This window comes from Zeus faber, assembly GCF_960531495.2.
Source record: "Zeus faber genome assembly, chromosome: 11".
Classification (NCBI taxonomy): domain Eukaryota; kingdom Metazoa; phylum Chordata; class Actinopteri; order Zeiformes; family Zeidae; genus Zeus; species Zeus faber.
Window position 1 is genome coordinate 19278891 of NC_137205.1, and position 27797 is coordinate 19306687.

The window sequence follows — 27797 nt, forward strand, 5'->3', positions numbered from 1 at the left end:
TCAAATTTGGCTCCCGACCGTTACGTGTGCATCCAGGAGTCCTTTAGCGCCCTGGGAGGAGCGTCCTGCAGGGCGATGTCACATCTCCGGACCCCCCCCCCCCCCCCTCCCCCCAAAAAAAACAAAAAAAAACCAAACAAACACAAACGACAGTTTTCCGCCTTCGCCTTGAGTCCGGGCGGCGGGGGCGGTGAGCAGCGCGTGCCCGTTCCAAACCGTTCTGCCTAAAAAGCCTCTTCAGAGTAAATTCTCCAGTTTCTTTTTTTTTTTTTTTTTCCTCCCCCCTCTTTTTTTGCAGTTATGTTTCAAGTTGCTCTCCTCCCCCTCTTCCTCAAAACAGGTTCTCCTCAAAGATAGCCATTAGGTCACTTTGGAAATTCATGTCGATGGTGGCCGCCATCTGGAAGCGAGAGAAAACATTGACACATTGAGAGAAAGACACAGACAGACGCCTTCTTGGGCGCTGCACCCTTTTGATTTCGTTAGCGGCTGTAAGCCAGACGATCATTATCCCAAATGAAGCTCCCTCAGAGTGAGGCAAGACACCTTCGCTTCTCGTCGGGGTCGTGATCCCTCTTCTCACGGGTTCATTTGCAATAATGACCAGACGTCTGGGCGCGTTTCACCGCCATTTCCGTCAACATTTCCAAATTCTACTTTAACTGGACAAATAAATAATGGAAATGCGCACGTGTGTCGCAAGATCAACATTGCAAGACCGTACCAATTCGCCGGCTGAGGCTGGAATATCAGCTCTGCGTTCACCACAATGAAGTCAAGTTACACACTGGACGTGAGTTGTTGTGATTAACGGAAGAGTGGTGGCGCGCAGTGGGACTGCTCGGTTGTAAAAAGTGCGCCGAGGCAGAAGAAAAAAGGTTGGCAAGCGCTGCGTTACGTAATGCCCAAAAGGTGAAAAATAAAATAAAACTAAAAACAGACAACAGATAACATTTATTTAAAGCGCGTTGCGAGCGGCCTCTCACCGCCTCTCTCCTCCTCCTCTCCTGCTCTCGGCGGCGCGCCAGCTCCCTCTGTTGGTCCAGTGGATTGTGTGCAGCGGGCTGTGGCGGCGTGGGGGGCTGCGGGGCCGGGGCCGGCTGGGGGTCCGGCTGCTGCTGCTGCTGCTGCTGCTGCTGCTGCTGCTGCTGCTGCTGCTGCAGGGGAGGAGCCTGCACGTGTTGCTGCTGCTGCTGCTGCTGCTGCTGCTGCTGCTGCTGCTGGGGGTCCAGCCGCCGCCGAGGCTCCTCGTGGCTCCTCCTCGGGGCCTCGATCACGTCCTCCTCCTCCCGCCCCCTGCTGGGAACACGAAAGACAAGCAGATGAATCGTTGAGGTCAGTTCACAACACCGCAATCGTGGCCATTAAGAGTTGTCTAAATTATTACATCATCGTCCCATCGCAATTGCTTGAGCCAACGATTATTTGCAATAGGATTCGCAATTAGATAGATACTATATACTGTGTATATATATATATATATATATATATATATATATATATATATATATATATATATATATATGTGTGTGTGTGTGTGTGTGTAGAGTAAAGTATCTTTTTTGTCAAGACCCTTAGGATTTCATATGTTTCCATCCAAATCTCAGGGGAATTTTAATGTGAGCTAAGGTGCATTTCCATCAGTTGGGTTCGGGAAAATTAACCGAGTTCTCATGTTCCAATCAATATCAATAAAAGTCTTCTCCACAAGGTGAGAGTGTATTATCACGCTGTTAAATAATAACCCTAACTCTTCAACAAAATTTGAATGACGGTGACAGCACTAATGTCTGTTTCATGACATTTTTTTTGTGTCACCACGGTAACCCGGGCAACGTCCTCCCCCCGGTCTCACCGTAGCTTCTCCTGCTCCCGGCGCAGGCGGTCCTTCTCCACCTGCTCCGCCTGAGCCTTCAGCGCCTTCTCCCGCTCCTCCTTCTCCCGAGCGGCGCGACGGAACTGCTCAAAGCTGTCGCTCGACGATTTCACCGCCGAGGACGGGGCCGACGTCGACTTCTGCGCCAGGCTCGCCCAGGACCCCATGTTTTTTAGTTTGACGTCCTGGGACTGAGGGAGGAAGGAAGGGAGACGGAGGAGAGGAGAAGCGGAGAGAGAGGAGAGAGAGAGAGAGAGAGAGAGAGAGAGAGAGAGAGAGAGAGAGAGAGAGAGAGAGAGAGAGAGAGAGAGAGACTGTCATTCCAGTGAAATTTCAGCTAAAGTTAAACACATGCAGGTTGGACAAAGAAACAAAGCGTTGGGAGTACTAGCAACCAAAAAAACATTACCATAACCTTTTTATTTATTTATTTCCAATCAAAGTTAATAACAAAAATAAATTTAGTGCCAATAAAATTAGTGCCACAAAAAAAAAACTCACCTGTGTCTTTTTGGGAGCCACGGGTGCCTTGGTCTCCTGCTTGAACTTCTCCTTCTCCTGCAGGGAGGGAGCTATGGACTCAGAGGAGCGGATGACGGGCCGAGAGCTCTCCATGGACTTCATATCTGCACACACACACACACACACACACACACACACACACACACACACACACACACACACACACACACACACACACACACACACACACACACACACACACACACACACACACACACACTTAATATCCAGCGAGAGCCAGTTTTCTTCAAGGAGCGAGTGCTGTGCAACCAGTGTCCTCGCTCACTCTGTTGGCCATGGCCCAGCAGGGGGGGCTTGCTGTCGGGGTGCTTGTGGTGGTCCGGTCTCATGGCGGGGTTGAAGGCCTCTCCCCTCATGACGGGCGACGGCGGCAGCTTCTCCTCCTTGGGTCCGCTGTGGCTCGGTGGCGCCCTCTGTTGCGTGGGAGGAAACTGCATACATTCAATGCACGGATCTACACAAAGCATGCACCAACGCCATTGCTTTTAACACGTTTCACGACAAATTTTACGACAAATCACCTCTGATCCAATAAAATATTGAAGGAAAGTATATATATTTGGTACGTGAAACAGGTAAATACTAGGTAGAAAAATGTGAACGTTTTTTTTTCCAGGTTTAAGAATAACAGAAGAGCCGGATTACGTTTGACAAGAGGTGACTATTCAATGATTTAAGTCAAGAAATAGCAATGGCCAAATTGGATTTAAGACATTTTAAGGGCTTGTGTTTAAAACACTTGTTACTCACCTTTTTAGGCTGCATGTTGTGAGGTGGAGAATGGGAGCCGATGGGAGGATACTGGGGTAGTTGTGGGGAATGCATCATGAGAGGGGAGGGGTTGTCCCTATGGTGACCTGTCCAAAACAAAAGAAAATAGTTTCATACTAAAGCCAACTGCATCTGCCCAACGTGGTGGTAATTTAATTTCTTAGGATTCATTTCAATTTGACTAAATTCATTAAACCAAGCAGCGGTTTTGTACAAGTCATGATATTGGCTCTGTATTTTTCTGTAGTAAAGTGTTTGTTTGAATGCGGTATTCTTAGATGGCCAACTTAAGGAGAGCTGTCAAAGTTATTAGATGATGACCTAATCACAATGATTTGAGCAGATCGCGATCATTTTGTACAACCGTCAAGATTCCAGTGTATTGATAACGTTATGTATTGATACTAGGGCTGAATGATTTGGGAAAATAATAATAGTGTTTTTTTTAGACCAATATTGCGATTCCGATTTAGTATGTGTTTTTTTAATTTCCTTTTCTGTATTATTCACTAATCCTAACCACAACACAAGCATCTTTCATTAGTATGACCAACACAAAAATTGATAGTCAACGTATAACTCGCTCTTTCCTGTAGGCCAGGCCTACGTGTTATGATGAAATGAGATGAATTGATGCATGAATTGATATGAATAACATATCTTTATTTAACTACTGAATTGTAAAAAGAAAAACCTTCAATCACAGTAGAATATTGACTGACTGATTTAACTTTAAGCCTTGTAATGGTTTGAATCTAAAAATGAACATTAAAAAAAAAAAAAAATGCAGCGTTTCAAGAGAAATGTATTATTTTTTTATAGAAATGTTGCGTGAATACGTCCACATACACCAAGCGTTGCTCGGTGTGCTCAGGGTCAGCTTTATGCTCATTCAATGAAAATAAAATTTAAAAAAACAAAGTAAAAAAAACGAAACAAAAAAAAAGACGCATTATTCTGGAAGAGGCTCTGTCCAGCCTCTACAGGCGTTCCGAGCTCTGCCAGCAGCGCACGCCGAGCACAGTGCAAGGAGAAGTGTCCACATTACACACTTGTTCCATTCCATTAGGACACGTAAAATAAAAACACACAGTTCTGCCGCGCGCATCGTCGGTATTGTGGGAGAGGGAGACAGGTATGCAAAATGCGCCCTCTCTCACGCCTTCTCTGTGCTCCCCCCTCCCCCCGAGATGGTGCGGCCCTGGACAGCCCTATTGGTTAGATTGTGTAAAATAAAATGTAAAAAGAACACTTCATTTTATTATCCATTTTAATCGCAGGCGATTTGTGATTTGAAAATTGCGTTCTGTTAAATTGCGGTTTTAATTAGAATAATCGTTCAGCCCTAATTGATACGATTAGCCATATTTTGGCAAAGGTTTTGTGACCTGGGCAATTAATGTTCTCAAAAAATTATACATGACATCACCAGCCTTAAGTTTCTATGGCGATATGGTTTCCGTATTGTACTGTTTATGCTTGCTATTTGTTTCATCGTTGTCATGCTTCCTGTCGGAACAAATTTCCTCTATTGAGGATAATTAAGTCTGAATCTGATATCCCCCTCATTAACGACGCCTCGCCTTCAATGCCTCACCTGCATTATACGGGTCGGCCTTAATCTGACGAGGGGAAGGCGGCTGCTGCTGCTGCTGCTGCTGCTGGATCTGCTGTGCTTTGGTGCCGGATATGGGCACTTTATGCTGTGAGCTCTGGGCCTGCGTAGCAGCCTGGTAGATCATCTGTTGCGACTGCTGCTGTGCCTGGTGCTGCTGCTGCTGCATGTGGCGAGCCTGGTGCTGAGGCATCGGCTGTGGAGGAGCCTGGTGCTGAGGGGGCGGTGGGGGCTGGGACTGGACCTGGACAGATTGCAGGAGGGGAGCCTGCTGCTGTTGCTGCTGCTGCTGTTGCTGCTGCTGCTGTTGCTGCTGCTGCTGTTGCTGCTGCTGCTGTTGCTGTTGCTGCTGCTGCTGCTGTTGCTGCTGCTGCTGCTGCTGCTGCTGCTGCTGCTGCTGCTGCTGCTGCTGCTGCTGTTGCTGCTGCTGCTGCTGCTGCTGCTGCTGCTGGCGGGCCTGCAGGGACTGCATCAGCTGCTGTGGGGGCTGCGGTGGCAGGCGGCCCTGCTGCTGCTGCAGCTGCTGCAGGTACAGATGCACCTGGCTCAGGGGCAGCGGTGGGCCCGTGTCCTCGTCGTCCTCCAGCAGCATCTGCGGCGGCTGGGATGACAGTAAGCCCTGTGGGGTGAGCGTCGGAGGGGACAGCGGCCGAGGCTGGTGCAGAGGCTGCGGGGGGTGCAGGATGTGGGGAGGGAGCTGGTGCTGTAGTGGAGCTGGGGGCTGGGGCTGGAGCTGCTGTGGAGGTTGCTGCTGCTGCATGGCTGGCTGCTGCTGCTGCTGCTGCTGCTGCTGTGGCGCTGCTTGGTGCTGGGGGAGTTTAGGAGGTAGAGGAGCCGCCTTGTGACTGGGACGAGAAGGCTGCTGGGGCAAGGCATTATGCAGGGCTGAAGAACGACAAAGAGGAAAAGAAGAAAAGCTGCATTAACAGAAGTAGAAGCCCAAAGTGTACTTGCAATCATACTACAGACAGCAATAACTATTTTGTACGAGTTGCCCATAAGATTTGTAGGGCTAGAATAGAAGGCAGGGAGAAAAAAAACAAACAAAAAAAAAAAAAAAACACAACCCATACTCTGATATGGTTCCCATGGTTTCATTTTCTGAATCTATTATAAACTTAAAATATTGACACATTATTTGGCAATTTTCTGATTAAATTAAATAAGTGAAATATTATTGTAATGCACATCAGATGGTACACTCAAATGTTGGCGAGTAATTATGTATGAAATGTATATATATTAACATATCGTATATATGTCAATATAACATATTGTATCGTATCGTGAGCCTTCTCTTCAATATCGATTAAATCTATAGTGAATTGAGATTTGTGGCTTCAGAGTGCTTGATCCTCACCTGGTGATGGGAGGACTGGGTGCTGGTTGAGGAAGGGGTGGGTCTCTGGGGACACTGGTCCCACAGCTGAGTGGGCGTTGAGCTGTGGGGGTGCGGGCGAGGAGGAGTGGTGCGCCAGATGCATGAGGGGTGGCCCAAAGTGCGGCAAAGAGTCAAAGCTGTTCTCCAGCATTTGCGAGGACTCCAGGGCAGCCACGGGTGGAGCCATAAAGCCTGCGGCGGGGGGCGGATGCTGCTGCTTCATGTGGATGTTGGGCTGGAGGCCTTGAGCCTGGGGATGGAGCCCAGTCGGGGCGAGCGTGCCCTGGACATGGACATGCGGCTTCTTCTGGTCTTTGACAGATGGACCTTTCTTCTTCTGCTGCTTTGGGACCATTCCTGAAATGAAGGCAAATGAGAACTAAGTCACGTCTTTATTTTTTTGTCGTTGTTGTTTTCTGCTCCGAATCGGAGCATCGCCATGTTCAAAGCGCACGCCTCACCTGTCTCCTCTGCCTCACTGTCTGAGCTTGACCCGCTGCTCTCCGAGGAGGATCCAGCCTTTTTGGAGGCGATCATCGCCTCCATTGGCTTCTCAACTGTAAATCAGAGGAAGAGCAACACATACGCTCACACCAAATTCAAGAGACGGTGACTGTAGCATCAAATCCCTGAGACGCAGAGCTGAGGCTTTTGTTCCGAGACTCGCTTTGGTCGCTCACCTGAAACCTTCTTCTTCTTGCGAAGGCAGGTGGACACGTATCTCTCCAGCTCGCGCAGCGTGGAGGGCTTGAGCGTCTCAAAGTCGATCTCAATCTCGTCCGGGTTGGAGTTCTTGAGCGACGGCTCTCTGGACTGGATGATGTGCACCACGCGGCCAAGCTTGTCCCCCGGCAGCTTGTTGATGTCCAGGCTGAGCTGCCGCTTCTCCTCGTAGGACATGGGCTTGCACTTCTCCCCCGTGGCTGACGACCCGGCCGCCCCCACGTCCTCCTCCAGGCTGGGGGCAGGTTGCAGAGCGGCGGGGTGGTTGGTTTTCCCCCACTCTTTTTTACTATTGAGTGAAAAAATAAAACACACATACATTTTTTGAGAAAATGTTTTAACTTTTTTTAAATCAGGGTTCCCTGATGTCTCTGAAATATATAATCACCAGGACATTTTCCATGAAGTGCAACTCATGTTTTGACATTTTGACTATTACATTCCATGACTTTTCCATGACTAAAAAGCTGCAATACAAAATTCCAGGTTTTCCAAAAAGCGTGGGAACCCTGTTTACGTACAAAGTTGCAAGAAAATTGCACATTGTATACAACTTTTCCTGGAAAACTATAGCTTTCCGGGAACTTTAGTGATATTCCATGACTGGCAAGGCCCATTACAAAATTCCAGGTTTTCGATGACGCACCTTGGCTTCTTCTTGGGAGCGAGGTCCTTGTTGTTGCTCTTGGTCTTCTTCGGCTGCTGCATAACTGGCGTGGGATCCTGGATCTCATCCACAAGGCCAGGCATCCCTCCTTTCTTCTTATGCTTCTCCTTCTTCTTCTCTTTCTTCTCCTTCTCTTTCCTCTTTGGTTTGCTGGCCTGTGGCTGGGAGAGCGCTGCCAGCTGCTCATGGACAGCCTTCAGCTGTGTAAAGAGGAATAAAAAAAAAAAATGGTGGTGGTGATGAAGATTAAAGCACTTGACTGATATTGTATTGTTTTGCTAGTACATGTAAGACGCAACACTTTTCTTCCATTCTTAACCATTCCTCTAGTTTAGCCGGCGCACCAAATCTGGATTACTTTAATTTGGAAATAAGGGGTCTATGGAAAGAATTCTGTGTCACAATTCATTCATGTGCACGCGCATCTGGATTACTTTAATTTAGAAATAAAGGGTCTATGGAAAGAATTCTGTCACAATTCATTCATGTGTGCGCGCGTGCACACACACACACACACACACACACACACACACACACACACACACACACACACACACACACACACACACACACACACACACACACACACACACACACACACACACACACACACACACACACACACTATTGTGGACTGACATTATCAAATTCCAATCACAGCAAAAAATATTTCTCCATACACTTGCGTTGTGTAAAGCATTTGACATCAATGTAGCATCATTTAAATGTGATAAAATATATTTTTGCACGTTTGATCACTTACAACTTTTAAACGCCTAAAGACACATTTAAATACTTGTGGATCCGTTTCTTCTCTCCTACGATTTTAATGGCGGCTTGCATCCTGTTTTGCTGCATTCCTGCCCTTCTCTTGAGGTCAGCTGATCTCACAGCTTCTTGTCTACTATTTCATTCTGTGGATCCGTTTGCATTTGTATTTGTGTTTTGTGACACACACATATCACATAGGGGTGAAAGGGAGGGTTGCAGTGAGTGCACGGAACGGATCCTGGAGCGGCGTCTCACTATGGCAGACAAAAAACTACTGATGGTAACATTAGGAAACATGTTGGAATCACAAAAATACAATAATAGTAAAAAAAAACAAAAGCACAATCTCTACAATGATGTCAGAACCCGCCAAAGGCCCGTTAAAATTTTACGGTCCTGCCATGTTGGTGAACTCCACTCCACTCCAGGATCCAGTCCAACCCTTCTCTCTCCCCGACGTGATGTGTGTCACAAAATAACTAACACAAATGCAAATGGATCCACCTATGAATCAACCATTTTTGCGTTTAGTCTTTTAAAAGTTGTAAGTTATAAAATCTATGAAAATATAATTACTAACATATGATGCTTCATTTTTTGTCAGATAGTTGTAATACATTATTTATTTGTGGATGGGAGATAGATAGAGGGATAGATGTGTTTTTGTATTGGAAAGCCTTGAAAAGACATATGTATCTGGTAGGTCTAAAATGTAGTGATCCAATGTGCACCTTTTCCTGTGGTCTTAACACTGCTCCAACAGCTAAGCAGAGATTACGATTCTGGATCTGGAAATAGTCAGATGCAACTATAAAAACTGGTTTTCTGCCGGTATTAGCAAATAAATTTTAATACTTTTTAAGCAACCTTTTAAAATTTGAGTTGACCTTTTAGTTAAAATGAAGACCACTTTATTGAAAGTAAACAAGAACACTACATTCATCCATTTCCCTGTTAGAAGGAGCCTGGCCCAAAATTTAATTGAAAGGTCAAAGTTCCAGTTCCTTAATTGGAGGGAAACAATTTAATAAATCTACCTTCATACTTTTTGGCCGTTAGTTTTGTCAATTTGATGGAAAACCTCTTCAATGTTTTTAATAACACTCATGCCACGCAAGGGCCTTTACCTGATCCTGGAGCTCGGCCAGCCTCTGGGCCCGCTCCTCCTCAGAGTCGTCTGTGGAGGACTCTGACTCGGAGGACGAGTCGCTGGAGCTGTCGGAGGATGAGCCGACGCGGCCCAGAGGCGGCTGGGGCTTGATGGGGGCGGGGTGGTGAAGCGAGGGAGGCGGAGCGGCCACCAGCGGCTTATTTTCAGGCTCATCCGGCATCTTGGCAAAACGCATTTCGAACACGTCCTACAGGATGCACAGTGGCAAACATGATTGAGCGAGAAAGTATTTTTAACACTCTAAATGTATTTTTGGTATATTCTATATCAATGTACAATTTGTTCGGACTGAAATTGTTGAGTGTTAAAATGCTCTTTGCGTGTGCTGCGTGCCCTTACCTGTAACTTGCGTGCCATGGCCACAACCTCGTGGTCGGGTGGATTGTACTTGTAACAGTTTGAAAACATTAACCGTACGTCAGCAGCAAACTCCTGGGCCTCCCTGTATTGCCTGTTTTCCAACTTGGCCTAAAAAGACATCAAGGACATTAATATCACAGTGTGAGTCAGAAATGTTACTCTTAAAATTTATAGTCACTTTCAGACAATTAATTAATGTGACAATCTGAGGGTAAAAATGCACGCAAACATTTTATTAAATATTTTACTATATTTTTCAGAACATTCTTTTGGTCCTGCAAATAAGGAAATGAGCATATTTTTGGATAAATTTATTGAAAACATAAAAATGTGGATATGAGCATATAAGAAGTCACTCTAGTTGGCCTATCAAACCAAAATAGATTATCTGTTATCTGGAAGTGTTTGATTCACCGGTTGCTAGTAAAGTAAAAAGTGGATTTACTAAAAACACCAGTGGATGGACTGGCTCTTAGCACAGAGTATAAGGAAAAAGATTTATCTTTTCAGCCAGAGGGAGTGCAGTGAAGTATTTGCCAAAAAACACTGCAATGAATAGCGTTAGCAGCATCCTTCATACGTCACTGATCCTCAGACACTACACAGCGTTTTACCAGCATTATGCTATTCAATAAATCATCCGGAGGCAATGAAGAAAACGCTGGCCCAACCACACAACATGTGGCAAAAGACACACCTCTGAGTTGCCATTCACAGAATATATCAGAACTGTTGGATGTCTGAAGCAAATGGCATATTTTGTGAGTACGACGGATATTTGGTGCACCGGGACAACAGAACCGTGCACTGAAAAGTAGGGTTTTCAGAGGGCCTGCTTCCCCAATCAAACTGGAGTTCACATAAAACGCAATCTCTATTACCATCCATCACCGTTAAGACCACTGAACACTATGTTGAATGAATGACCTCATTTGATATCATTAACAACAATTTAAGTTTTCATGGACTTATAATATTTGATGTGATTATAAGCTCAATATCTCATTATAGACTAAAAGACTAAAAACTTTTAGGCTGGAGGTGACATTAAATCCCAAGAGGAGCGCCTGTGCTTCTGTGGTCATCGCAATATGCAAAACACTTCTCACACATTGCATATTTTTTTCCCCTCCATCATGCAGGCCTACTAGATCTGGCAACTTTTAAAATTCTTTCAGTTTGGTAACGCCCCCAACCCTCCCAAATTCCCCCAGTTTTACAAATGCATCAACATGCATTGACAACACACCTTGATGGTGCTAAGGTCCATGGGGTGTTTAATGATGTCGTGGTAGTCGTGCAGTCTCAGTGTGTCTACATCCACAGGCTTGTAGAATGGCCAGGCGCAAGCGGCGTGCTTCTTGGAGAGCATCTCCCGGACAAGGCTCACGCAATAACCCAGCTGATCCTGCGGCTTGGGGCTATGGCCTTCGCTTGGTCCACTCAGTCCTGTGCCCATGTGAAGCTGGGAGTCGGGGGCGTCCTTCTTGATAATTTTGGTGGGCCGCATGCTTTCCCGCCTGGGCAACGTCTTCCCGGACTTCGACTCCGCGGGAGAAGACTCGCTTAACTGGTCGTTCGCCATGGGCGTCGTAGTGTCTGCTTTTCTTTTCTGGCTCTTTCTCGGCTGGATAACAACGAAGGGAAAGGAAGCACAGAGATGAGATGGGAGGGAGGTGAGGGAAATTAGTTCAGATGCCCAACACTTAACACACCCATGATGAACCAAATGACCATTTGCATTGTCTTGTCTCCCTGTCATATCTTACTTTGGTCATGGGAATGGCGTTTTGCAGCATGGGGGCAGTGCTCTGTATGGATGTGGGGGGGAGGCTGGTGTGGGTCGGGGGAGGCACAGAGGTCATGATGTGGGCTTGAGGACCGCAGTCCGTCAGGCCTAGGGAGAAGGGAGCTCCAAGCTGCGGCGCGTGGCTGGGCAGCATGGGGGGAACGCGCGGGGGGAGCGCCTGCATCACAGGCTGCGGAGGTAGAGAAGGAGGGCCTGGCACCGGAGCCCTGGTCAGCGGCACTGCCGAAAGGTTCGACAGCCCACGAGTCTGTGGCGTTCCAGATGGAGAATCCACAATGGGACCAGGTTTCAAGTTCACACCTAGGTGAGAAACACAGCGGGTAAGACCGGGGGCGGGGGGGGGCGCGAATGGGGTAACACACAAGCCTACGGGGTTCGTGAAGTACATACCTCCTTCTCGCCGGCCACGGCCACGCCCCTTCCCCATCATGACAACAATCTCAGTTTCTTGCTCAGGCATTTCTGAGACCTTCTGAAGGAAAAGCTTCTCCAGCGCCTCAGCCATTAAGACTATGTCATCTCCGGGCTGCAGGGGGAGACAAACATGTTTGAGCTGAGCATGAGGTGTTGGACACAAAGAGCATTTCAGCAGAGGTCTGGTGAGCGACCACATTACCTTGTTGTATATGTAGCAGTTGGTAAACATGGTGTTGAAGTCATGGATACATTCTTGGGCATTCCGGTAGTAACTGTTCTCAAGCCTTTTCTTGATTGTTCCCATGTCCATAGGACATTTGATAATTGTGTAGTAGTCCTAAAATGATTAAATACAGTGAATTACTGAGTGCAAGGCAGTTAACCGCATTTACAGAAAACATTCCAACGTGTGACCATTAAAAGCACTCTGGGGAGCCTTAAATAAACTCTTCTTAACTTTATGGCCTTCCATTATGTATGTGCGACATTATTTAGTTAATTAAGCAGTTCTGTTCCTTCTAAACAGGAATAAGCAGGTAATGAAAATGGATTGATGGAGGTAAAATTGGCTCTTCAGCAAACTTGAGCTATCACTATGAAATGTTTTTCCACAATCACAGTGAAAGAGCTGTCTGATGAAACCTGAAGATCTAGTGCAAGAATACAGTTTATACCAAATAATTATGGCTAGTTTACACAGACTGTTTTGTGGAGCCAGTCAAGAGATTTTAAAGTACATAACACATTTCATCCCTCATTATTGAACTTTCATATAGCTAACTTGAGAATGAAAACAGAGATCCACTGTTTTTCAGTTTTCAATCGAATTCCGATACAGTGCAGATACCAGAGATAGCTTTTCTTATTATAATTATTGTTGGTGGTATTATGTGTCAGATTACATGAGGCTGTAGAAACCACACACAACTTCTGAATAAAACAGCAGAGAAATATACAAAAATCCATCAAATTATAATAATTCCAAGGCAACTTATTTGACCTGTATGTTAAGTGGGCTTCAAAAACGGCGCCTCCCCATTTACTTGTATTTGTTTACAGGCCAGTTGGAAGGGGTGGGGGCAAGCCCTTCCAATATGGCAACCACGTCGACATAGGATGATTTTGGTTCTAAACCATAACTGGCAAGCTGAAGGACGTTTCCGTGTAGTTTTTATTCCTCATCCGGTGATTTCGTTTCAGTGTGGGGCTGCATGAACTACAACTCCCAGTAGCTCTATGGAGGCGCTTATTATATACGTCGGAATCATGACAACTCATTTTGAGGACCAACACACTGTGGAAGTAACTTACAGGCAAGTTGAGCTTGAGCGCATCCACTGGCAGGTGAAAGGGCCAGGAGAACTGGTGCTTCCATAGGGACTTAAGCACCACCTTGAGCAGGTATTGCAGCTGATTGGTCTGACGTTTGGGCCGATTGGGGTCGATGTATTCAGGTTGTGGGGGATAAATGCCACCATGCTGGTGGGTCGGGGGATGCCCCTGGCTGCCGCTGCTGTTGCTACTGCCAGACATCTGCGCAGTGTCCAGGCCGTCCCCCATGCTAAGCGAGCGGGGCGTGGGCTGGGGTCCCGGAGCGGGAGCTGGAGCTGGAGCAGGCGCAGGGGCAGCGGTGTTGGCAGGACACCAGTTCAGTCTTGGCCCCGGCACAGACTCCACTGACAGAGCACCGCTGATCCCATTGCACTCCTCACTGGACTCTCTGGGGGAAGACACACAGCGGCAAGAGCGTATAAGACATTCCATTCCTTTTGGAGCGTGCATCAACAGCAGGCTGACTTCCCAAATACAAATTCACAGTCACGGGAAACATGTCTGATATTTAATGAAAAGTGACAATACCAATGTTTTCATTTTCCGAGAAATTGCTGGTTTTTGACCGGGATAATCTGTTGAGGTCCGACATATTTAAATCTCTCTGGTCGTTATGTCTGTCGAAAATAACTCCCTCCGAGCACTATTTGATTTCGTGCTGGTGGATAAATTCTATAAAAAAAAATTTACGCAGATCTGTACATTTCCACGCTCAGCGAGTTGCAACGGAAAGCCAATCAGTTTGGACAATCTAAAGCTGATCTTTGACTTCTGACCAAGCACGTTTGTCGCTATAGAACTAAGCCCCGCCCCCTCCCTGGTTGACAGGTTGCGCTTGTAAACGCAGTAGACGCAGTAGACACACTCCCACACACACACAGCAGCGACAGAGCCGCAGCGTCTAGAACTCTAAGGGGAAACAAGAGATGATGTATCGTTGGGACGCACATCCATAGTTTGGTGTTTTTTTTTGATATTTAAGTTCCAACCCAAAGCAGACGGTAAATATTCATTGGGTAAAATATGTCGATGGGATGTCCTGACAAAGACGGACAACACCACAGACTTTATTATTTATTTAGACCTTCCTGCCATATTTATTTTGTTTTTGATTTTATCCAAATGATATCTCAGTGAAATGTTCATTAAAGAGGTTGCACTTGTTACTTATTGTTCACGAACGGAAATTATTTGATTTCTAGTAGTAATATTTGTAATATTTATTTATTTATTCTTAAAATGGGGCTAACTGACGGGACTTATTATATTTAGAATATTCAATAAAAAAATATCTACATGCCTTATGATGTTATTCTGTTTATCAATTATTTTCAAGCTCAATGAACACAGATAATATTTGACTGGAATCTCTCCCATTTGTCCGGGAAATTGAAATCTTCCAGGACACATTGACCGGCAGCGATTTGTTCCAACGGAAACTCTGGACTATACTATAAAGACTGCTGACTGACTGAGTATATTATGTTCAGTAAAAGTAATAGATCAGAACCTATCTGCAATGACAATTTTCCATCAACAAATCTCCATATTTCACTGCAGCATTTCATAGCTGAAATATTTGATGGAGGTTTATTTGATAAATGCATTTTGGGTTCAATATACGTTACATCACAATACAGTATAAAGTGATGAACGTCAGAAAACATTATCAACAAATAATCATAAAAAAACGGCAATCTAAATGCAAATGGACTACTTTCGGAAAAGCAAAAATGAAAAAGACATCTTGTGTGTGATTTGTATTTCAAAATTCAAATACAGTGGTACCTTGATTTAAAAGTGCACTAATATACAAGTTTACCGAGTTACAAGCCGTCAATTTTTTTTATATTGATTTGCGAGCAAAAATGTGAGTTACGAGGAGCGAGCTTCAGGGATGTCGCCGCTAGTTGGCGTGGCGAGCGAATCCGGCCAGCATCCCGCGTCTCACTCATTCACTTCACGTGGTTACCTGACCGTGGAAGCATCTCTTTTGTGTTTTGTGCTCGCTATTTCTGCGTTTTGTGCAGTTATTTTGCCCAAAAAACAAATAAAAAAAAATCTAACCATGGGTCCTAAGAAAGTAAGTGCTGAGAAGAAGAAGCGGATGACGTTGATTGAATGAAAGCATGATCATAGAAAACCATGAGCGAGGGGTACGTGTGATGGAATTGGCGAATTTTTTTTAAAGTTTAGCGAAAGTGAAGTGAAAAAAAATTAAAATAAATTTTAGCAATTAACTTCAGCAATAAAGTGCAGCAACAAACGAAAGCGACCGAAAAAGCACAAAACGAACTCCTCCAACCTCCTCCACCTCCAGCAGCATCTTCCGTTAGTCCAAGTCGTCTGATCTCCAAGGTAAATACACTTTATAAAACCAGTTTATTTCTTAACGTTCTCTTTTATTATGTTTTATTATGTTTTTATACAATATTTGTTATTTATATATACATTTTTCTTATTTAAAAACACGTAACAAAAAAAATTGGGGTGGTTTTTGGGGGGCTGGAACGGATTAATGGCATTTCAGTTAATTTCAATGGGGAAAATTGATTTGCTATACGATCAGATTGAAGTACGAGCGCTGTCACAGAACAAATTAAACTCGTAAGTCAAAGTACCACTGTATAGTTACTTAGGGTGGCGCAGTCAGAAGTATCCGAATATGATATTTAAGTGGTCTGGCTAGAACTTGAAACTGTTGGTCATCTTGTTTTATACACTGTCCAGATAAACATCAATATTCATATTCTGAGTCACTCAGGTGACGGAATGTGTAATTACATAGGGCTTCAAATAATATCAAACAAAACTGACTGATAATGATTGAATGAGTCCCATACTATCACAGGTGTCCATCTCAAATCAAACTACTGCCAGTGAAGGGTTTTATCAACCCTTACGACAAGGGGTTTCCTTAAGATGTCCAAACGTTTTTTTGGACTTTAAAAATCATATCTCAAGGACTTTGGTGTATACTAGGCATAACCCAGATTAGGACGATAAAGTCAAAACCAATTTCATATCAGCGAGTCCAGTATAGAGATAGCGACGGGCTGCATGCTAACTGTGCCAACTCGAGTAAAATTAGGGAAATACTGCACATCTTATGGCCGCTCGAAGGCAGAGATATTTAGGTGAGATAACGTATTAAAATGTGTGATTATTAACTAAGTGCCACCTGCGAAATTGGCAACTGGCAACCATACAGCACCAACACCAGTGTTGTGTGGTCGCCAGGTCAATTAGCTGAGTTTTGTTGATGGTGAGTAATTAAGAGAATTCTGAAATCACAGAGAGCAGTAAGGTTGTTGATGAAAATTGTGTAGGTGGATGATGACATTTTTTGCAATGAGTTGCAAGGAATACAGGAGACATGCAAGTCAGCGCAATACAAATAAATAATGAGAAAGCCTGGGAAAATGACGACTTGAATGTTTTGGAATGGCCTAAAATGCTTACATTTACTTCTGTATAAGCTGTATGCATTGTTGTTCAAACCAATTATTGGTATTTGCTGAAAGACACTTCAATGTGTTTTGCCATAAATTGGATTGGGATATAAATACATCTTTAAGTAATCTAAATGTTGTAGTTCCCTTTTCATATGGAATAATCATTGAAATATTGTGCAGCTTGATAATATCTGCCAAGATAAAAAAAAAAAAATTTCTCTTGACACACACACCAACTTGACTGGTGATTTGACAGAAATAAAGAAATTATGTGCATTCGGTCCTGAAAGTATCCAATTGATTTCAGAGCATTTCACAACAGTGCTGCATTGTATGAGCATGTGTTGGAAGGAGGGATAGAACTAGTTACAAGTTCCTGTCTTGGCATTATGAGGAACATAAGACATGGCCTAAAGATCATATGCAGTTAATGAGGTCGTAATACTCTCATCAGATGATCGGCCGCAATTGGCTCTGTTCGAGATGTTGTGCATTTGGGTGGAAGTTCCAAATAGTCTTCCCACTTATTCTTAATGCCAACAAGTGTTTCATTGGGAGGTGGGGATGTAAGGGATTGCGCATGTTTGGCGTCACCAGTCTTCCAAAGAACATTGTTTGACAACACTGGGCCGACCGCCATTCCGTCCTGCATAACCTCTTCTCCTCAGACTACAGGTCATTGAAAGTGACATAAACACAAAGGCTCCAAGGACTATGCAGAGCCCCACTGTTCCACCGAAATCCCTGACATGTCCAAACAGAAAAATGAAAGATTAATCAAATGGCTCCCGCGAATCCCCCTGCACACAGAGGCAACTCGGTCAAACTCAATGGAAAACAACCTGAGTCCTAAAGACAAAACACAGACCATCGTATGAATTCGTGACTAACCACATTCTGGATGAGTCACTTTCTGAGAAGAGGGAAGCAGTTAGCACACCACATGATCACTGCCTTAGGCGCTGCAGTGAAACTGAGAATCGGATCGTGTGACCTATATGTTGAGTGACACCACTGAGAAATATTCACACCAGTGGTACCTGTCTGGTTTGGATGCATTGAAGGTTTCCAAGATACATTAGGCTCAACACAGATTATATGGTAATTCAGACCTTATTGCCGACATAATGCCAGATTTTCCCCATCATTCAAGACTCATTAAACCCTTGAACTGTTGACTACAAATTGCAATTCCTTCATTCTAAGCACTTATGATCGATTTGGGAAGGATGTTTAATAGGAACCAAAGTTGAATAGCAAAAAAGATGTGTCCTCACTGATTTCATCACGCACGCACGCGTGCAGACACGTACAGTTCAAAAAGCAGGACTCACAAATCTCATAAAATTAAAAAAAACCACAATCTGTGTAACAAGTTGGATGAAAGCCAGTGACCTAGGAGTTCAAATATCCAAAGTGCAGAAGTGACCAGAAGCGATTTTATTGCATGTGGTGGCTCAATCACCAAAGAGCTGTTATCATGCACTCACACCTGTCGCTTGTGGGTGTTCCTATTCAACAGATTAATGTGCAAATAGCTGCATTATTTCTATGCATTGCTATATTACATTTTGGACGTTGCGCAAGCCTAACATTTATTTTTAAGTGGCAGTTATTTTTATATCTATTTATAAAATAGAACATATTAATTTATGAATATATGCAATATTACCCCACAAATCAAGTGCATAAAGATGGGATCCCAACTACCTCCCACCTCACTTTTTAAAATCTCTAATCTCTATAAATGAAAAGCGTAGTGTTGCATCATAAAGTTTGGGAAAACTGGCAACCGCAACAATGAGCTTTTCCTCCATTTTGGGAACAAAGGTTTTGTAGGAACCAAAGTCAAGGGTTTCTTCAGTAATTAGTCGACAGAGCAGCGGAAATGCATTATTTGCTACCCCACATCACAGCTAATGAGCATCAAGTTGAACTCTGCTCAACTTTCTCCAGTTGCAAAGTCTCCAAGAAAGTCTCTGAGATTGTGTCGCCAACCACATGCGTCACTCTCGGTCGCCACTGATCATTCTCCTACCAGAATTCTTAAGAGTGAAATAGAAACCTGCTATCGAATAGAAGCGAAGAGACATGTATGCTAGGTGATCAAGTAGAGATGGAAATGTACAGAGATTGGTATCTGAAGTTGATCCACATTGTTGAGAAAGCAGTATCAAAAATTCTCATTAGGACAGTGAAAGAAATAATGAAATCATAATTCATCACTTAATTTCTGTATTAATTACAGATTTAAAAAACCCTACATTGCTACCGTACTAACCTTCAGCAACATGTATTCACAATTGCAGGGATTCCTATATTTCGAAATACCATATCAAAAGTTAAATAGAGACTCTGAACTAGAAACTGCATTGAAAGTGAAACGGTGGTGTTGGTGCAGCGCTACTCTTAAGGGATATTCTTTTTATTGGTTGTTTTCATTCACACAATCTCAACTAAGAAAGAAAGGGGGATATATTAACTCCGGAAAGATTCTGGTAGAATCGACTGATGTCAATGAAAAGCCGATAGTCTTACCAAGGCTGCCAATCGGCCTTATCCATCCTTCACAGGGAACAAACAATGTAAAAACAACGCATTCAGCACACCAGCTTAATAATAGTTCTCTGACAGTATCAGCAGCATTCCAATATTTTGTTCTATGACCCCATAGTGGTATCATAGCAAGGTCAAGCATTTTGATTCATATTCACTTCAAACATGTTTCCTCGTACATCATGCAGACCCCCTTTAATACACGTGACTAGTCAATGTCCCAGTAACTTAATTTTGAAAGTAACAACCATACTACCAACTAACAAAATATAGTCTGTTGAAGCGGAAGTGTGAGAAATACTACACACCAAATCATTACACACCTCTCATATACACACACCACCAAAGTGTGATTAGCGATCAAATGATTCACCGTGTAAAGACACAATTTCTAAGAAAGAGCAAAGAAATTATAGGACTGCGGTGCAGAGAACAGAGGAAGTGACCAATCTGAGACCAGGACATATCCTCAGACGCACCCAGCAAACTGCAGATGTCTGGGAAAACCTGTTACTAGCTGCAGTGACTGACAAAACACTTAAAGAGCTGGGATTATACCATGGCTCGGACAAGCCAAACCTTGCAAACACAAAAGACTATGTTCCGAGTCGGCTTGTAGGAATGCATGGTGCAGAATCACCAATACAATACCAGGTGATTGAAAACCGCAGCTATTAACAGTCAAAAAGAAAGTTCAGTAACACCAAGGAATGGTTTAAGTCTGTAATGGCTGTATGGAAGTAAGCAACACACAGTATAGGATTTAAGCAAGCATAGCTCTGTACATACCGTGCTGTGAAAAACTATTTTCCCGACATGTGTCTGCATCTAAGATCATTATTCATATTGAATGCAGTCTGATCTTTATCAGTTTGAGGGGTGTGTATAAAGACAAAAGGTGGCAACAAAGTTTCTCCCTTTAAATCACTTAAATCACACAAGTAATTATCACAAGTAATGAAAAATGCAACCTCCCCTGTTAACTCACTCAAATTGAAAAGTCATTAGTAGTGTCAGCAGTTTGCTTAATTTCAACCAGGCCTGCGCAAACCAATACATGATAAAAAAAGATTCCTGAAAAAGGCCCATTAAAAAAGCCGTTTCCTAAGGCTCTGGGGTTCCTGTTAACGGAGAAAGTTTGGGTACAGTATTTATTTTGAATATTTCTAAAGGGCAAGGCTCAAATTTGTCCTTGATGTGACAAAGAACCATAGATCCACACATGTGACCAAGTCCCTCTTATCCAAGTCACAAGTAACTCCCAAGTCATTCGGTCTAAGTCTGAAGCAAGTCCCAAGTCATTTTTCCATGGGCAAGTCAAGTCGAGTCCTTAGCTAAGGCAAGTCAAGTCGTCTTACCTGCAGTATCCGATCTTTATGAAGAGAAAAGACAATATCATTATTACCTGTCTAATAATGATATTATTGGCCAATCTAACCTGTTCAAAAAGTATGACAATGAATTGAACTTGTATTATAATCATTGATAAATATTCAGTTAAATAAATGTAATCAAACAAAGAATTTACTTAATAAAATCTTTATCTTTTCTCAATGTAAAAAATATTCCCTCCCCAACATTTTTAGACATTGAAATACTGAGAGCCAGTTTACAACATCAAACTTTGTTACATTCCGCCCCTGTCCGTCTGTCTGCCTGTTTGCAGAATATTTCAAAAAAGTTATGAACAGTTTTGCACAAATTGATTTGATTTTGCATGAAAATGATTGAATTCAATTTTTGAATCCGAAAGTGATGTCTATTGGCACAATCACGGCTGCTTGATGATCTGATCTAATACTGATCTCATACTGTGTGTTTGTGTGTAACCAGCGGGAGGGCAACGAGTGCTTCTGGTTGAAATAAACATCAGGTAGCAAGGAGCTTGACCGACAGGATGTTCATCCAATCATGACAATGCTCAGTGTGCGCTCGCATAACGGGTAACGTTACACTGACACTTGTAATGTGAACATTGACAACGTTGAACATTTTAATATTAGGGCTGTGCGATATGTATCATAAGACGATAGGACATTTGTATAATGTGTATATATTGTGTATATATGTTATACTGCTTCTATCGCTTCTACTGTTTTTATACCAAAATTAGCAGGTATACCCGTATTTTTTCAAATGTGGGTAAACCCACTAAAAATAAGAGATTGACGCCTTTCCCATTGACACTATATATATCGTGTATATATGTTATACTGCTTCTATCGCTACTACTGTTTTTATACCAAAATTAGCAGGTATACCCGTATTTTTTCAAATGTGGGTAAACCCGCTAGAAATAAGAGATTGACACCTTTCCCATTGACACTATGCATTTCTTTTTTTTCCCTGGTCTGGTGTGTCACGCTCAACACACAAACACACTGGAAAAGGGGCATGTCATGGTTCCAGTGTCATTGGGAACAAAACAGTACAAGCAGCATGGACTATCCATGCCCTCACCCGCCCACCGGTCCTTTGGCAAACGGGAGCGGAGAAGCTCCTCTGGTTCTGAGACCAGTTTGGGGCGGTGCTGGAGTCCCCAGGAGACCAGCGGGGAGCGTGGGGGTTCTCCGCTGTAGTCCCCACGGAACGGTCCCGACACTCAAAACATTTCTGGCATGCAGTGAAAAAAGTCATAACTTGGATATGAAATGATGATGATACATGGATATTCCTATCTATTTACGTGGCAACGTCTGGAACTTCCAGCATCACGCTGGTAAAGGGGCGAAAATTTGCCTCTCAACCTGGGTGTCACGTTTCCATCAGAGCCGATTGGAGCTGGAGCCTTTAAAAACCTAACTATTACAAGGTCATTTGTGTAACCTTTCCCACTCATGAAAAATGCCAGATGTTACGGGTTTTTGGCGCAATGGGAAAGGGGTATATGTCACAAATCAGCGGCAGAAATGCTTTACAGAAATGCTTAATGTGACATCATTTGGAGTCGCCGGGTTTTACGTTATATGGATGTGGGAGTGAATGTAAAAAAACATGGAAGAGCGTGGCACTTAAGAGAAATTACTCACGGACCAATCACGCACAGAGTTTAGTGCGAAAAAGGAAAAAACACTGTTCCTTGTTTACAACTTACAGCTTTCTAAACAACAAATTGTACTTGATAAGGAAATCTCAAATTGCATGATGGGACCATTCACGGATTTGGCCGTCTACTGAGCCTTGACAACATAAGGTGAGGGGGACTACCAAGCCAAACCAAAGTCCCTTTTTGTTTGCCCATCGCATTTTAGTTCAAGGTTTAGGTGAATGAAAGTGAACACAAACAAGTTATTCGAGCCATCATGTCTGAAGTCAAGTCTTTAACTTCCAAGTCAAGTCTCAAGTCATTTATTGTCCGTCAAGTTAGGCTGCCAGTCACCAAAACAGTGACTCGAGTCAACTCGAGTCCAGACACAATGATTCGAGTCCACATCCCTGCATAGATCCTCCAAGGATCTTCAGGTTGTTGTCGCCTAAAGCTAAGGCCACATCAAGTGATTTTCGGTCGATTCAGGGTCGTCACACTGTAGAGTTGTAGCTGTCGTCGATGTGTCCGCAAGTCAAAGGCTCAAATCTCTCTCAATACGATCAAAATCGGCCGGGGACACAATTTGATCAAACACGTTTGATTTTATCGGGGCTAGTCTTTCCATAATCATTTTGAAGCCCCAAATAACACTACCTCAATTTTCAACAGCCAACTGTTGAACGGCTGCATGATAGCAAAGCCAAAGAAAGCGGCAAGTGGGCGAATGTGGACTTCTGATATGGATAATTGAATATTGAATTGTGGCAGACTCATGCGTGTCTGTATTATATCAGTGTTGCAAGGTTGCTTCAAAAAAAAAAAAAAAAAATACGGTGCTGAGCTGTAAGGAATCAATGTTTGTTTTGGTGTGAAAATATTGTGAGAATTTTGCCTCTTGCGAGTACTCCCACACTCGTGATTTTGCCTCTCGCAAGTGCGGGAGTTCTCGCGAGAGGCAAAATGGTGAATACATTTTTGTGAGTGCCATAGTACTGTCTTTGGATTTGTGCCCCTTAAAGACAGGACCGGTTATATCTGTGCGCAGAACAGACTGAAAATCTCTAAATGTTGATTAATGTGCGCTGCTCAATGTTTTCATTGTCGCTCAAAAAAAGAAAATAATAATGATAATTGGGTAATGTGGCCCTAGCTTAAGCTAAGTTAGTATTCATAACTCCATCACAAAGACCCTGAGTTGAGGGCAGAGTATAAGATGACGAATGCTCGTCAAGTTTTAAAAAAAGAAAAAAGATAACCGGAAGATCCTTCGAGTTCTGAAACAATGTTCTATGAAGAGATGTAGCGGGAAATGTACGGCCAACAGGGCCTCATTATGCCTCAAACACTGCATTCTCCACTAATAACAACCTACCAATGGCCAAGTGGTGCTAGTGTCATAGTTTGGGATATTTGATGCATCGGGACATCTTCAAAAGAACCATGAATCCCCTTCTGTGTATCACACTACAGGAGAATAACCATTCAGCCCTGAGCTGCAGCTCAAGCAAACGGGCCGTGCAGAAACACATAAGCAAGTCTGTACCAGACCGAGAAAGAACAGCGCAGTCAAATTCCAGACCTCAACCCTGCTGAGAAGCTGTGGCAGGACCTGAAGTGAGCCAATCGTGCTCGAAAACCGATGATTGTCAGTTGAAGATGTTGGAGGAGGCCGGAATTACTCTACAGTGCTGTGAAAGACGAATCAATAGTCTAGTGTTTGTTCACAGTTATGTCTGCTAAAAGTCTAGGGGGGAAATCCCCTCGTCACAAGGGGGTACGGGATACTACATAACTTTCTTTAATAAATAATTAAAATGCGTATAACATTTTCGTATTGTGTTTAACACGTTTTTATATCCAAAATAGGCAATCCTCCAGAAAAATCAGACAGGGGGGCCAATACTTCTTGACGGACAATTGATGAGTCAACCAGTTTTGAACTGTGATTTTGCTTATCTTACTGACTCAGAATAAATCCACTCGCACCTAACCCCACAAGATTAGCCTGCCAACTGTGTAAATGTTAACACACTTGCATGGATTGAATAGTTCCTATTTTGTGCTTTGATTTACATGAACAAATCCACACTACCCAGCATGACAATGAAAACACCTTGTGTCATGCTAGAGGTTTTGTTAACTTTGCAAACAGTGTACACAGGCGACATATTTGTCTATGTAGTTATAACATTTTCATAACATTTTCATAACCTAAATCATTTAGGAAACGCCATCTAACCAGGCATAGAGCAGAATATTCGATTTTAATTTTCTTCTGACTCTATATGATTATTATAAAGAGAATCCAAACCAGTACACTGCACAAATGAGTTAATGCAGAGTCAGCGTATGTGACTCATCAAGTCATCTGCAGTCTTCAATAGGTGTATCGAAAAGGCCGGCTTCCTGCTGCCGCCTTCCAAGCACTGGAATAACAGTTGACCTTTGACCTGGACATAGATCACCATGGACTGTTGTGGAATGTTTAGAGGGAAGGATGTGGCTCTGGTTACTGAGCGTCGAGAGAGGTGGGGGCAGCAACCTCACCAGGAAATCTGGTTCAGTGTGCGACAACACAATGACTGTCCTACATGAAAGGGGAGGAATATAAAATAATAGCAAAAGGTCTGCATCCATCATGAAAGTAAACTATTAATCATTCATGTACAGGGGGGCAGGGAGTGGGGTGGTGGTTCAGGCAAAGCGTGGGCCTGTGGAATAATTGCGGCCCTCACTCAAGAGTCAGAAAGAGGGCCTTTTTGCCTGAAAGCAAAGGAATAAATAATTAATGGACCACAAAGACAAGGCCAAGAACACCACTCCCCGCTTGTACGTCAGGTCTCCCCTCTCCTCTTTCATACCATCCTCTTTAACTCCTCCAGGGAGAAGAGCCTCTCCAGCGCTGCTGTTCCCCGTCAATATACAGCACTGAGATATTGATCTTCGCCCTAATGAAGAAATATTCATCCCACACATTCACGATTTAGACCCCCTCGGTATATTCTACAGTACTTTTTTTTGTTGATGTGGTAGTATGGGGTGAAGTTCGTGATTCACTCCATGGTAATTCCAGGGTCCATTTTAGAACACGAAGAAATAAAATAGGTCTTATTTGGGTATTTCAAATTTCTGTACTCCTATTAAAACAGTATCTATTTTAGAAATACTCTGACATGACTGAATTAGGTGGCAAAATGAACTTTCCCCTCAAATAGAAAATTACCCGGCAGTGAGGGACCACCTAAGCTGGACGTACGTCAAGGAAACAAATGAAATCTATCCACGAGTCTGGGAGTTATGACGTCTGACAGAACATACAGTGTCACCATCAGCGGAGCAAATGGTTTCCATTACGGGCACAAGGATAGACAGTTCCGGCAAGGTCACATACAATTCCACCAAGGTCATAAAAGTGAAGCACAAGCATGCTGTGGTAACAGAGGTCACACTAAATATGTTTAAGGAAATGACGAGGGTCAGTCAACAGTCCATTTCTTTCCTTGACGAGACATATTGGTCATGCACCACAGATAAGTTTCAATCTACTTTTATCATTACAAACTATTACCGACCTCAAGATTTAAATTCAGCAGTTATCTTCATTGAGTGTAGTTTGAGATTTACTTTAAAACTAGACTTACTACATACTGTGACACACACACACACACACACACACACACACACACACACACACACACACACACACACACACACACACACACACACACACACACACACACACACACACACACACACACACACACACACACACACACACACACACCTTGAGCCAATGAAACCCGCCCGACCTGCTGTCTTAACTATTCGGTACTGGAACGACTCCGATTGCAGGATTTCCATATTGTTAGCTCTGAAATTTGTAGTTTTCATTGGGTTCTAATCTCACATTGTCCATCCCACATTGTGCAAAGAATCATGCACAAACCACACTGTATTTTTTCTCCCTTTCAGGAAGTTATGGGTAAACTAAGAAAAATCCATCGCAAAAGATCTGTAGTTAGTCAGCATTGTACTCGACATAAGAAAGAGTATTGAGGATTCAAGTTGTGGTGTATATCTATTAAACAAAACAATAAGTTAATGTTGACGATTAGTGTGCCAACTTAACAACGGTTTGTCACCAGAGAACATGAGGTGCATAATGAACCCATGTCCCCACCTAACGTTTATTTTTCACAAGTTTGTGTGAGCGTTTTGATGAACAAGTAGCTCATAGGAGGAACGACACTCATTTCCAATTCCCCTTCCCGTGGCCCAAACATACAGAGGTATTCCACTGCCACAGATAGTGTCAATGAGTCAGTACATAAGACTGACTCATGCAGTCTGAGCATGACTCAGTTCCTTAACAGGAAACCGACTATGTGGAGCCAGGTTTTAAAGTAAACTTTTAGACAGTCTGTCTCCAGGCCAAAACCCGTGAGGAATCAGGGGATGTTTCAAAAATCCTGGCTACCGCCACACCAAATCAACACCACCCCCTTCTTTCTCTCCCAATACCCCTTCCCCCTCTCCACACACCCCTCCTCTCACCGGGAGGTTGCTTGTTCATGGCTCCGAGCAGAATTGTGAAAAAACAATGCAATCCTTAACAACACTTCCTTCATAAGCGTGTACCCTAGCATACAGAACGAGTTAATACCAACAATGTGCTGGTCCCAACAACAATAATTTCAGGCTGTCTTCAGTTTCACTTTCTCAGAACCATTACTGCTTATGTCTCAACAAATCATGCCTATATATATATATATATATATATATATATATATATATATATATATATATATATATATATTTCTTGCCCAGTGGCGTCCGCAAGTCTGAAAATATTTAATAAGTTCCTGAAAGATACTGCCCCAGCATAAAACATTACCTTTTCACAGAGACTGAATGTGCAATTTTTTCCAGGAGGGCATCCAGTTTCTGAAAATCCAGCAAATCGTTTGACTTGGCATGCATCTTGTAATCCATTTAAAAAAAAGTCAACCGACAAGGGAGTAAAACTAAAATGAAGAACTTGAAAAAAAAAAAACAGCAAGTTTTTCTTATCCTGTTTCTGATTCCTCTCACTCCCAAAACACAAGAAGAGCTGCTAGATGGTATCCTAAAATCCAGTGGGACTCGTCTGGTAATCCTCAGTCATATCCATTCCAAGTTTTGGGGTTGGATGGTTTGCGGGAAAGGAAGAAAAAAATAAAAAAGTCTGAGAAAAGACGCCCAGATCAGAGCGTGGGTCCAGGCCGAGAGCAGAGGCTGCAGAGGCCTGTAGCCGGCAGACTGTATTAGCTGTGCGAGCCGGT

The 27797-nt window shown here is 43.4% G+C and overlaps 1 protein-coding gene across 1 annotated transcript; it reads right to left on the reverse strand.

The window, feature by feature from the left end:
• Positions 1-296: 296 nt before the first annotated feature.
• brd4 (bromodomain containing 4) lies at positions 297-27468 on the reverse strand (the record flags this gene model as incomplete). Its single annotated transcript, XM_080009798.1, has 19 exons — positions 297-400; positions 987-1296; positions 1856-2061; positions 2378-2502; positions 2685-2838; positions 3170-3276; positions 4788-5690; positions 6166-6543; positions 6648-6743; positions 6867-7198; positions 7556-7776; positions 9475-9705; positions 9858-9986; positions 11128-11505; positions 11648-11988; positions 12079-12214; positions 12305-12442; positions 13417-13825; positions 27371-27468. The coding sequence occupies 19 exons, from the start codon at positions 27466-27468 to the stop codon at positions 332-334; spliced, it is 4761 nt and encodes a 1586-aa protein (XP_079865924.1). The 3' UTR covers positions 297-331.
• Positions 27469-27797: the final 329 nt, after the last annotated feature.